Consider the following 12,814-nt stretch of genomic DNA (forward strand, 5'->3'; position numbering starts at 1 on the left):
CTTTTTTTTTTTTTTTTTTTTAATTTTGATACAGAGATTGCACAATAATCTAATAAGTATATTTGCCATGTTTTGGACTGCTTTTCTCTAAGCTGTGTTGTTCACAATTATTGTGGTCTTTAAAAAAGTTAGAGTTTGTTCTCCTTTTATTCTTCACAAAATATAACTTTTATGTGCTTGGAGGAAATTGTAGATCATCTTTGTGGTAATAGACACATTTTCATCCTTCAGATTTTAATTTTTTTTTTATTTCTCTGTATTTTACTGATTTTAATTTTATGTATAAGGAAAAGGTCAAACCTATGAAGAGAATGGTTATGTAGTCTCTGGTTTCATATGTTTCAGATGATGCAGCAAGCTTTCTATTTGTGCATCTAAATCAAACAGTTGATACTCCAATTGAAGTAATTCTGTTCAAAATATGTAATTTATATGAACAGATTATACACTACTTGAGTTTCAAGTTTGTGTCTACCTTAAGAGCTAGCAAAGTACATCCTGCTGAATTCCACTGCCATTTTGGAAACTGGACTGCTGCATGTGTCTATTTGCAGCATGTATTGGACACGTTTGGGAGCAGTGGTATTAAAGGCATTTTTCCTGCTGCCTGTTGTATCACCCACCTTGTGTTTGCCGTTCGTTTTTAGCCCCAGCCTAAGTGAATGATGTAGCAGTGCTGAGCATGTTCCTTCTGTTCCATTTCTCCCCACACTAAAGGGTAACCTCAGCTGTGACTCGGAGCAGGAGCTTGGTGACTCCTGTAGCCTTGGGTCAGCCAGCAGAGGCCACTCACAGCTTGCGACTGACGCCGGGCGCCACTTGGAGCTGGGGGTTTGTTGTGTGCTTGGGGTTTGAATCCACACCCAGCCAGCTCAGGCTGCCATGAACTGGCTTTGTACAACCTGCAAAGGGCTCTGCTAGGAGCAGTTCTGCTCCAATACGGGAATGAATTAAATAATGAAGTTTTTCTGTTTCCTCTAATAAGTCCCACGGCAGCAGGAATAAAGATCACCTTCTGTACTTCAAGCAGACTCAAAGCAAATGCTTTGATAACAGCCGTTGTTGTTGGTACAATCTTTACTGTCATTATATTATATTACTTTAACAAAGTAAGGAAATACTGTTACAGAACCCTTATGGAGGAAGGGAAAGGAGGATCTGAAGTGTTTTTTCCAAATGTAGCCAGCATCTCGCAGATCAAGGCTAGTTGCCTAATTGCTGCTCCGCTACTTCCTCCTCCATGTATTCCTGTTTGGGTAACTTACTTATTTATGATTTTACAAGGTAAAACATTATTTCAACATTGTAGATTATTCTTAGCTAATAAGGGTACAGTCCCAACACTACTGAAATCAAAATCCTGTTGATTTAGTGAAGATTTCAACTAAGAATAAGTTTTATATCTAAACAGACAGCTAGAATATCACCATAAAGATTTTATATATGTATATATATGTTTATATCTATATTTATGCAGCATATTATTGCAGCATTTAATTAGTGGCTCCATTTCCCAAATTAGGTAAATCTGGTTTACTTAAGATTAAATTTGTTAAATACTAGCTATTTTCAACATACTGAAGTTACAAACTTCTGGCCATTGTTTTGTTTCACAGCTGCCCTGAATATTTCCCCTTTCCTGATGTAAAATATTGAAATAATGGTGCTGTCTATTGTGTTTTTGCAGTCAGGAGAATCTTACACTTGCCTTTTTAGAAGGAGTTGAATTAATTTGAATATTAAAAACTACAAATTTCTGGTTCATATTTTCTTCTTGAGACTTATAAGTCAGTCCATTTTTTGCAGTGTTGTGAGCTATTATTGGAGGCATAGTGCCACACAGTAATATTTCATATTAAATATTAGGAATCTCAGAAGAAACTCCCCTACTGACTTCCTTGCAGATGGGAGACTTAAAATTCTCAGTTTACCATTGCCTGCCCCATAGACCAGTTTTTTCTGTTACATTATATATTAGTATTATTTCCTCTAATAGCTCCTCCAGTGTTACTGTATTACACACCTAAAGACAGCAGGAATGCACTAATATAGATCATTACAGTGCATCATTAAACTTACTCTGCCTATTCTATAGTGTGTAAAAGCTGGTCCATTTGACAAGGATTCACAACCAAACATGGTGTGTGATATTTTCTCCTAATGTTACAATTTAAAACAAACAGAAAACATTACACCCAGGCCAGTCTATTTTCAAAAAATTACTTTTTTTGTTTTAAGCTTACATTTATTTAACTTCAAATTCAGATTTTGTCTTAAAAGTAGCAGACAAAAACTGTGAAATAGCAAAAATTTACAAAGAAATTCTGTTCTTTGCTTTTATACATGGGATTTAAATTTCCCATTTTTCTCTGAAGTAGCTAGGTTCAATAGTAGAGTTTTCTTCTTTTAGTCTCTAATATTCTCATGGTATTCCTTTCCATCTGTTAATCATTCAGTTGAAAGCTGTCTATCAAAAGATAGAGGCAGTTTGATCAGTTGTGTGAAAAGAAATGTAGAGAAAACTCTTAACAGTGTGTGAAATCACTGGGGAGACTGGGGAGCTGGGACATATTCTGTCATGCCAAGAAACTTACTAATTCTTACTTTTATTTTTCTTTTTTTTTTTTTTTTAATGCGTAAGAGAAAGCAGTAAAACATGTACAGGGAGGTACCTATTTGCTTTAGGATAAAAATCCATGTCTTTTGAACTATTTTTCTTTTTCTTTTCTTTTTTTTTTTTCTTTCCCTGTCACTCGCATGTATTTTGTAAACAGAATGGCGACGATCCATTGATTTTTGCAACACTGTGCTAGTAAGAGGCTAATTTTAAAGAAATATGACTAGGGTAGCAAGAAACTGGTATAGAAATACTCTGCCAGTGAGCCATATCTTCATGGAGACTTTGTAGAGTTTGACTGAGCATCACTTAAAGGTAATCTGTACATTAAAGAGATGCTTCTCTGGAATGGTCAGTTTGGGCCCTTCAGCAAGAGTGTGCTTTCAGAGGGAATAACAGTGTAATGGTAATGTCAAGGATTATAGCACTGTTCCAGTAATGTACACTGTGAAAGCTATTTTCGTTTTCATCATTTTCTATATTGCTCCAAGTCAAATGTGCATCTATATTTTTTAAAGATGTATTTTAAATCCAGAACCTTGTTTAGTGTATGTACTTCCCAAGGTTCCTAGTGGAGAAGGGGTAAAAAATGAGTAATACTAAATAGGTGCTGAAAATAGTAAGGTATTGCTTTTAATCAGTGCAATAAAATGGGGAGAACAGGTTTTACTGTATTTTTTCCCTTGATATAGTTTGATTTAATTTCCTATAAAGTGACAGTTGCAGATCTGTGAATTATGAATTTGACATTGTCATGCTGTAATTTCCTGCAAAATCCCATTCCCCGGGATTTGAATTTAGTTGCATTTCATTTTGGAAAACAACTTCTGTGCAGAAATCCTGCCTGAGAAAATTTGGTTTGCTATGGAACTTTTTAAGCTGTAGTTGATCATACCAGTTAATTTACAGAGCAGAAAAAGCAACCTGTTCTTTCATTTAGGACAGCAGCTAGCTTATTTGTGTAATTAGTGTCCAGCAGAATTTTACTGAAATTTTACTGGTTTTTCTGTGCTATGAATGTGACATATTGTGACAACTAAGCTAAGCTTTCAAGTACTTTTATAATTATTTATGTGACTTTTTAAAGCACATCATAGACTCATTTAGATTAGAAAGAACATGTAAGAAAGATCAAGCCCAGCCATAAACCCAGCACTGCCAAGTCCACCAAAACATGGCAAGGAAATAACATCCTGTAAAACATGAGCTCAGTAATATCTTTTCATTGCCCATGCTATGGAGTGCTTGGCATAAAAACTAATTCAAAATGCAAAAATACCACTTTCAGTGTTTAAAACCTATTTAATCTGTAATAAACTTACTTTTTAAGTAATGGAAAATGTATCTCAGGAACAGTTATGAATAGGACATAGTCTGTGTTTTTTCAAAAATATTGTGCCCTACAATAAACATAAATTATGAACAGGAAGTGTATTTGCTCACTTGATTGTGTGGTAACATGGGAAAAAATAAGGGACAAGAATGGATGAGCATGCATATTAGGGTTGTTTATACTATTTAAAATACTAAGAAGCTATTGATTCTTGAAAACATCCATACTTGAGAGCTTTGCATCATAGATGTCTTTAAAATAATTCATGACTTTTCCTGGGCTATTCAGTAACTGAACATTAAAATATACTTCAAGTGAAAAGTAAGCAGAATTAAGTACAGTGTAACATTTTTGTTGTGCATTATTAATGTTTTGCAGATTTTTCTTGGTGCCTGGTAGTAACTTTTTCTTTAAACTACAGCACATGTAAATTAAAATAGCACTTTCATATTTAATTAGGAGATGCATAAATTGATTATTTTTTTATTTCTCCAGTCTTTGACACCGTTTAGCCTGTTCATATAAAGTAAGTGGTGGTGTTCAAGCACCCTGTGACTGAGCTGTGGGCACTTTGCTCCCTGTCCCTCAGTGGTGTGAGCCTCTCAGAAGGGGGGATGATCTCACAGGATCCAGCACTGGTGCAGCCTCCCCCCGCAGTGCTGGGTGCAGTTCTGGGCTCCACAGTTGAAGGAGGACATGAAGGTCCTTGAACATGTCCAGAGGAGAGAGCAAGGCTGTTGACAGCCCTGGAAGGCATGTCCTGTGAGCTGTGGCTGAGGGCTCCAGGCCTGTCTGCACTGGAGGAAAGGGGACTGAGGGGTGACCTCTTACAGCTTCCTGCAGAGGGGAATATTGATGGCCTGATCTCTTATCCCTGGGACCCAGTGATACCATGTGTGGGAATGGTGCAGAGCTGCTCAAGAGGAGATTCACACTGGACATCAGGAAGCATTTCTTCACCAAGGGTGTGTTCAAACACCAAAGCTGGATTCTGAGAGACTTGGCTGATGCCCCAAATCTGTTGGTGGTGTTGGACAATTAACAATGTGCCCCTTTGTGCCCTTAAAAATTGCACTCTAAATTGGTCAGCTGAGAATTGGTCAAGATGTTCACTGTAGGTTCCTTCCAGCCAAAATGGTCTATTTTCTATTAATTGCATTTTAAAATGACAGTTGAGATGCTTAATATTATTTTAGCCAGAGTGAAGTCCTCTGACTTTCTTGTCCTTTTTGTGTTTATTCCCACCATCTTTCCTTGCGTCACTTCTGAAGTTTGTCACGTGTAATATCTTGCAGGGGAGGATCAGGTTGCATATTAGGAAAAATTTCCTCACTGATGGTGGTTAAGAATTAGAGCAGGCTGCCCAGGAAAATGGTGGAATTGCCATCCTGGGAGGTGTTCAAAGAATGAAACGTGTCACTTCTTGATAGAGGCTTAGTGGGCATGGTGGTACTCAGTTGAAGGTTGGACTTGATGGTCCTGGGGGCCTTTTCCAACTGTGATTTTGGGCAGCAGTAGATGGTGTTGTGTTTTCTGAGGCAGAACCCCTTAGTGTTGAGTACTTTTTCTTTTTTCCATGTCCATGAGTTTAGGTCATAATTTTGCAGGCAAAGAAATTTTTGCAAATCAGGAATACTTTGTCTCTGATTTGAAGTACCTGTGTCTCAGGGATTCTATGAACAGGATGCAGCCATCACCTTGTCTTCTTATTCAAGCAGTGGTGAAAGGATTTGTAGCCAGAAGAGAATAAAAGTTTCAAAAATGACCCTGAACTTTATTAATATTGAATATTTTTGTAATGGTGAGGTAGCAGATGAAGTTGGGCAATGAGGTTTGATTTAGTTTTTTATACCCTCGGTATGTTTTGCAAACAGGAATTAATTTGCATTAACATATTGGGAATCTTAGAGTAATTAGCAGCAAGTTTTATGCAAAGGTCTGTATGTGTGTACCTTGTGATTTAGTTTTACAGACATTCTGTGGCTGTGTGGTAGCTGAAGCCATCTGGGGTGTGCAGGAGAAACCTGAACACTGTGATCACTTGTAACTGTATTCCAAGCAAGTTCATATTCTCATAAAAATTGGTGGAAAAACCTACTTCTGTGCTTTCTGTATTATTTTAAAACTGGCAATTTATCAAGTGAATTTTCTTGAAATTTCCATGCTTATTAAATTTCAGATTATGTATTTTGAGTAAGCTGGAAACTTAAACTTGTTTCCATAAGTATGGCTGCAGGTAAACAACCAATTTTAGTCCAGAAAATAGCTTTTGCTTCTGTCAACATGTTGTTTATTTTCTCCCTGAGATAAAAAGTTCAGTTTTCTGATATTTGTACCAAGATAAAGTCTGTAAACAAGATTAATATAGTATGGAAAAGGTTGTCAGCAGCCCTGGCAAAGGAAATAAGTTGCCTGTACACAGAACATACTGTAAACTGAATAAAAGTGTCAGGTCCACCATGAGATAATGTGATCATGAACCTCTAACAAAGCATGACATAGGCACAGTCCGCTTTTCTTACAGCCACAGTGTAGAAAATGGATTACTATATTCCAGGGATACCCACTGGAATAGCATGAAAACCTCATTTTGAGATTAATGCAGGATATAACTCTCAAGAGCTGAGCTGCATGCTTACCTGTAGTTTTAAAGTAACAGTTTAGTTATTAATCTTAAAATTTGGAAATTACACATTAAAATACTGGCTTATATTCCAGGTCTGTCTTTGTGAATGACCATTTCTCAGTTTTAGTATTAGATGAGCTATGACATTGAAACAGTGGCATTTGGTCAGTGTTTTATTATCATCCCATGGCTCTGTAAGGTCTTGATCAGTCTAGTAAAACAGTAAATTCCAAAAGGGAATAAAGCAGCAGGTGCTGTTCTCCTATGTAGCTGTCGTGATTTCCTCTACTGTGATTTGTATGGTTGCATAGATTTTTCAGAGGTAAGGTATTACCAATGCTTTTTTATCCCCCTCAGCCAGAAAAGTGACAGCACTTTATTGTTTCTCAATTCAGCCCAGAGTGACATCATTCTTCAGGTCAAAGAAGCAGATTTTGGTCAAATACTTTAACCATGTGGAACTCTCAAATTATTCAGTGAGCATTCTTTGAAAGTCTTCCAGACTCGGAGCTCTGACTGCCTTGCCTTTTCTCCATTACAACACCAGATTAATAGGGAGGTTTTACTTAAAGAGTTGAGCTCATTGTTCTTATGATAATGAGTGGGCTGCTTTTATCCATGAATCTCCAGCTTATGTACTTCTGGCAAGCCTGAGCCATATAAATGTATTACCATTGAGTTTTTGTGGTCTCCTGTCAAACCTGCAAGAACATCTGACTTCATTCCTTCCTCTGGTCATCTCCTGACCGTAAAATTATCTCCAAGGAATGGAAAGTTTGCTGCTTCATTCTTTCCATCAGGAATAGTTTGCCTGCTACTCTAGTTCCTTGAGCATGTGTATCATGATTTGTCTCTTATTCTTCTGCTTTTATTTATCTACATATGCACGTGAATTAAGCATTTTGCAAAAATAAAAGCAAAGCTGTTTGAATCCTTTCTTGAGCAATATCAGTATGTCATCACCTGCAAAAGTCTGCACGTGCTCTTGTGCATTCTGAAGATCATTTTTCAGCTGAGAATAGCACATATTTCAGGTTACAGTATGTATAAAACACTAGACAAGGACTACGGTGCATTTGGTAAAAATAATTTACCTTTGCTTTCTATCCCGTGTACACTTGAATTTCAAAAGCTTTGTGTTGGGAGGGTTGTTTTTTTAATAAATGTATTGCTGTATGAGCCATATTGGCTATGATTTTCAAAACATCTAACTTTCCTTTTTTTGCAGGTAAAATGGACTTTACAGAAAAGTAGCCTAGGTCCTTGAAATCTGTAAATGACTTTATGTCTGATGTCCAATCAAAATTGTTCATAAAGGGTTTTCCTTAATCTCATATAGCACTTCCTGCACTCAGACTTTACTGAAAAATTGCAGATATTGCTGATTGCATTTACTGTATCTAGTATACTGTCTCTATTTTGTATTTAATGTTTTTGATGTATTTTCTTAGTAAGCAATCATTTTGTGCATATGCTGCCCCATTATTCAAAGACTTCTTTTTTCCTTCATGTTTCCATTAGATAACTTCAGGACCAGGAGGTAGCAGGAAAACAGTTCACTTGTCCCAGGATTCTCTTCACCATGAGTAAGTATCAGTGATGGGAATTACAATTTTTTTGTTATTATTAGCTTTACAATGGTGCCTCTGCCCCAAAGCCACATTTTACAACTGCACAAACATCTCTTGTAACCTCAGCTCAGTTATGTGATGGTCTTTATTTAGTAAGAGTACTTACAATCCTTTTTACTTAATTTTTTGTTTCTTAAGGAAACATGAAAATCAATGCTTTGTAAGTATATTTTTATTAACTTCCTAAATATCCTTTCCTAAAACACAAACTTGTTTAAGGCTAGATAGCAAAAATGGGATGTATGAAAATACATAAGCATCACATCTTCTAGTCTTTCATGTGAGGAAGTTTATCATACTTTTCACAAAAAGATACTGAATTCATTGTTTAAATACCTGTAAAGAGGGAGTGTAATTCACTTTGTTTAGTTACTTTAGTGTGTCATTATTGTAAACTCTTATTCTCTTCAGCTGACAACACTTTACAGCATTATTTATTGGTTACATCTTTTGAATACTTTGAAGATTACTTTTCCTTTATTTTTCAAATCAAAACTCTAAAACACAGACATACATGATGAGGAAATAGGATATTTGGAGATACATTTATGTGTTCTAACTGCTGCTAAATATATCATCCACAGTTTAAAACAAAACTTGCCAAAGCAGAGATACTACAGACATCAGCTCCTCAGTACCAACTTTTACACCACTGATCCACCTCTGTTTCATCTCATAACTTGATAAAGTGTGTGTAAATTCAAGAGATTTTGATTTCATAAGTTATTTCTACCATAACATTTTATTACCAAGTAATAATTCAGCTGGGCTTTACTTTTGCTTATTAAAAAAAAAAAAAAAAAAGCAGACAAATAATATTGTAATTAAGGGAATGGGCAAAAAGTTTAAAATGAGTGTGATGTATCACTTTCCCATTAAAAAAAGTCTTATTCTCTTTGAAGTGTTTTTAGTATCTAAACAAGGTGTATTCCAATTACTTTGATGTACTTTTTCACTAGAAATATGTTTTTACTGATCATTTAGTCTGTAATCAACTGGTTTGGCACAATCCACAAGAGTTTATGTGGAGGATGCCCCAGTTTGCTGCTCCTCCTTGAGCATTTGCTGTTCACACTGATCAGAGACAAGAGAAACATCTATGTAGAATTTAAATCTGACACATTATATTCTGATTTTTATCAGCACCTGGACAATTGTGACCTTATTTGTTGAATCACTTGCAAATGTGATGTTTTTACTTTCCATCCACTACCAGCATCAAAGTTGTGTGTGTATATAGAATCTCCCAATTTTCACCAGTTTTTGAGCTATTGAATGCAATTGATGAATGTTTTGTGTCCAAAATATATAGATGTATACTTTGTCTCAAGGTATACTTTTGACTTCATTGCTGTAATTCCTTTTTTATTTCCAACTCCTTTTCCTTAATCACCTTAAAAGTAGAAAAAGCAGTATGGATGTTCTGTTGACAGCTGGTCTTTTATGCAAGAATTAGAGGGTTGACTGATCATTATCAAACTCTGAAAAGCTGAGTGACAAAAAGCCACAAAATTTTTAGATTTGTGACTTGAAAATAAAAGAGATTTAAACCAGACAATTCCATGGAATTGGAATCTTCTCAGTATACTAATTAAAGTAAAAATTTAAGTGTCATTATATGGCTGCTTAGAGGAGAAAATTGGACTAAATGATATTGAATGGAAATGTTTCAGAAGAAGCATGGCTAGGTTAAGCTGTAATCTTTCGTTACACTTCTAGAGGAACATGCAAGCATAATAGCAGATCATGGGGATGTTCTTTTCTGTGCAATATTGTGATGGATGGAATTATTTTGTCCTTTGTTTAAAAGCTATTGCTTACTTAACCCAAATAGTACGTAGATGCTACATGTAACTTGAGATCCCCCTTGTTGTATGGGGTTTTTTTCTGTCTTCTTTTTATTTTGCAAGTGTGCCGGTTTGTATGATGCTTGTTACAGCTCCATTCAAATGGTAATTCAGTTCTTTGTGACCATTGTGTATGTGAACCAGTATTATGCTTTTACTGCTGTTGAGGGAAGAGGCACATTATGGCAGCCCTGTGCGTCAAAATCTTACTCCAAATTTCCATCTCTGTGAAATAAGGCTGCCAGTAGTCACAGTTTTGCAGTTGTATGGAAATACGAAGCCACTGGGTTTTCAGACTTAGCATTTCGCTTTAGATTCAATCTCAGACCTCAATTTGTGAAATAATACATTAACAGGTAGCAGGTAGTCCAAACTACTTGAAAGTCTTTTCAGCTATAATCATTAATAAGTACCACTTCAGTACTAAATATGGAATTACTCTAATTTATGGCATGTGCATTGTAGTATATTAAAATACCATCATTTACGTATTATTTTAGCTTGTTTTACAAAATATTATTACCTGCAAAGCCAGCAGCTATTCAGAAGTAAAATCGGTGATGCATTCTTTCACAACTGTTACAAACTTAGGGAGTTCAATAAAAATAGCCCATTAAAATAAACCATTGCCAAAGGCTGTGTTTTCCTGGCAGGCAATAAAATACCCAAAAGCACGCACAGACTGGTCATATGACAGCATGTGCTTTGTTAGTTATATTGTTAAAACTGTCTTTTCTTTTTCTCCCACAGTCACTGGTTTAGCCCTGGGGCTAGGAAGGAACATAGCCAGGTAAGAACTGCTTTGATCAAGAACAGTTTACTTGAGATCTATAAAGAACTTTAACTACCTCTACTCCAGAGGTAGTGGGCTAATATTTTAAGAAATTTCAGCAAAGGAGGTATAATTTCATATCTGCTTGGGAGCAAACATACAGCAGTGCATTTCCAAAATTCTCTTAATTAAAACTCTTTAATTTGTCACTTAATTTCACTTAAATATTCTTGAGGTTTTAACATTCAAGTGAAAATTCTGATTTTTTTTTTAATAATTTTGTCAATGGTGGTATCTCCAAATGTTACCTTTTTCAAAATGCTGGAAAGCAAAACATTTTGCTGCGAAAATCGACAAACACAGAACGAGTTAGACAAGTGGAGAGGCTTCTACAGGAAGATCTTCAGTTCCATTTTTCTGCATTTCATTGGTTACAATGACTACAGCAGAAAAACAGGAGCTGTTAAATCTCCATCGTGGTGCAGATATTGGTGAAAATACCTTATTAGTTTGTCTGCTGAGCCCCCACAGTGCAGTCCCTGGGAGATCCAAGTCTAGAGATGTAGTTGCAGGAATGTGAAGCTGTATTTATTATTTGATTGGTAGCATAGCAATTAGTTCTTTAGCTTGTCTTCAGAGATGGAGGAATACCTTTATGAATGGTAGAATGGTCTAAACAGAACTTACTGTCCAAAACTATAAAATGTGAAAATAAATCTGGTTTCATTTCACAAATGTGTAGTTAACTTCACCTATTCAGTTAAAGTAGCTGAATATATCATCAATGCATTGAAATTTAACACAAACGTTCCATTTCTTTAAGTTGGAAAAAATCTATATAATAGTTGATTTCCTTAGATCTGTCCCAGTTTGCTGGTACTTTTGCAGATGTAAATAGATTTGAAACTTCAAAAGGAAATAAAATCTGAAGAGTCCTTGGAAGGTTAATTTTAGGATTATCCATCATGAATACTTGTAGCTCCAGTAAGTCATCGTTTAAAACTTTCCTGTTCCCTCCCCTTTCTTTTGAACTCCAGAGCAAGCAATGCTGCTTCTCCAAAACTGCCAGAGTAGATAAAACATAGCAGTTTTAGCTGTAAATTGTGAGATTCCAGCATGTTACAATAAGCTGACTGACACTTAAACTCTAAGTAGACAGCTTTATATAATTCATATTTAACAGTCATTATTTTGAAATAATTTTCCTAGTTGAAGAAACACCTAAAAAAGAATTAGATTACTATGAGTTTGAGTAATTTTTTAAATCTTGATCGTGTCATGTAATGGGGTTAATTGAAGTTGTACTGTTTACTTCCTTAAAAGATTCTAAGCTGAAAAATAAGGAAATTCCCAAATGAGAAGTAACTTGATGTATATCGTACACGCCAGCACTGATTTTCAGCCTAGAAGATGAGAAATGTCTGCTTAGCTGGTATAGAATGAATTAATCAATTTTTTTTCAGATAATAGTAAATTTTAGGTAATTTTGTATTTTACATGGATTTTTTTCATCTTTTCTAAGAGCTGTGTTGTCAGAGGTTGTTGGAAGTTAACTGAATTTGTAACTTACAGATTAATAAGGGCTTGTGAACTAGAGCTGATGTTATGAGTTATAGGTGTTACCAGTGCATAAGGGGGTTGAGCTTTTTGGTAAGACAGAAGAAAAGAAATGGTGTAATGGTGGTGTAATGTATTTTTGACAACCAGTGAAATTCTCACTAAATTTATTTAAGTTATAAACTATTTTACTGCATCTGAGAACAAGATAGTTGAAATGACAGGAAGCATTCCTTGTACAGGAAGGAAGCTGTAGAAAGTGGGGGGAAACTGTTCAGTTTTTCAGACTGGTAGCAGTTTTTGGAGTCTGTGCTCCCTTAAAACATGAAGGTGAGGTTGGCCGAGTCTTGAAGTTGATAATTTCCTAACTTCCATGGGATTTTGAAGTGTCTTCCTGTGAATATTAGGTCAATTTATCTCTACTTTGTTTC

The 12,814-nt window shown here is 35.6% G+C and overlaps 1 protein-coding gene across 1 annotated transcript in view; it reads left to right on the forward strand.

The window, feature by feature from the left end:
• GPATCH2 (G-patch domain containing 2) overlaps positions 1-12,814 on the forward strand; it is a 119,216-nt gene that overhangs the window by 76,162 nt on the left and 30,240 nt on the right. The window contains exons 6-7 of the mRNA XM_058020994.1: positions 8,098-8,162; positions 10,805-10,844. Coding sequence (XP_057876977.1) covers positions 8,098-8,162; positions 10,805-10,844 — 105 coding nt within the window. The remainder of the gene's footprint in view (positions 1-8,097; positions 8,163-10,804; positions 10,845-12,814) is intronic.

Source organism: Melospiza georgiana, chromosome 3 (genome assembly GCF_028018845.1).
Source record: "Melospiza georgiana isolate bMelGeo1 chromosome 3, bMelGeo1.pri, whole genome shotgun sequence".
In the NCBI taxonomy this organism is placed as follows: domain Eukaryota; kingdom Metazoa; phylum Chordata; class Aves; order Passeriformes; family Passerellidae; genus Melospiza; species Melospiza georgiana.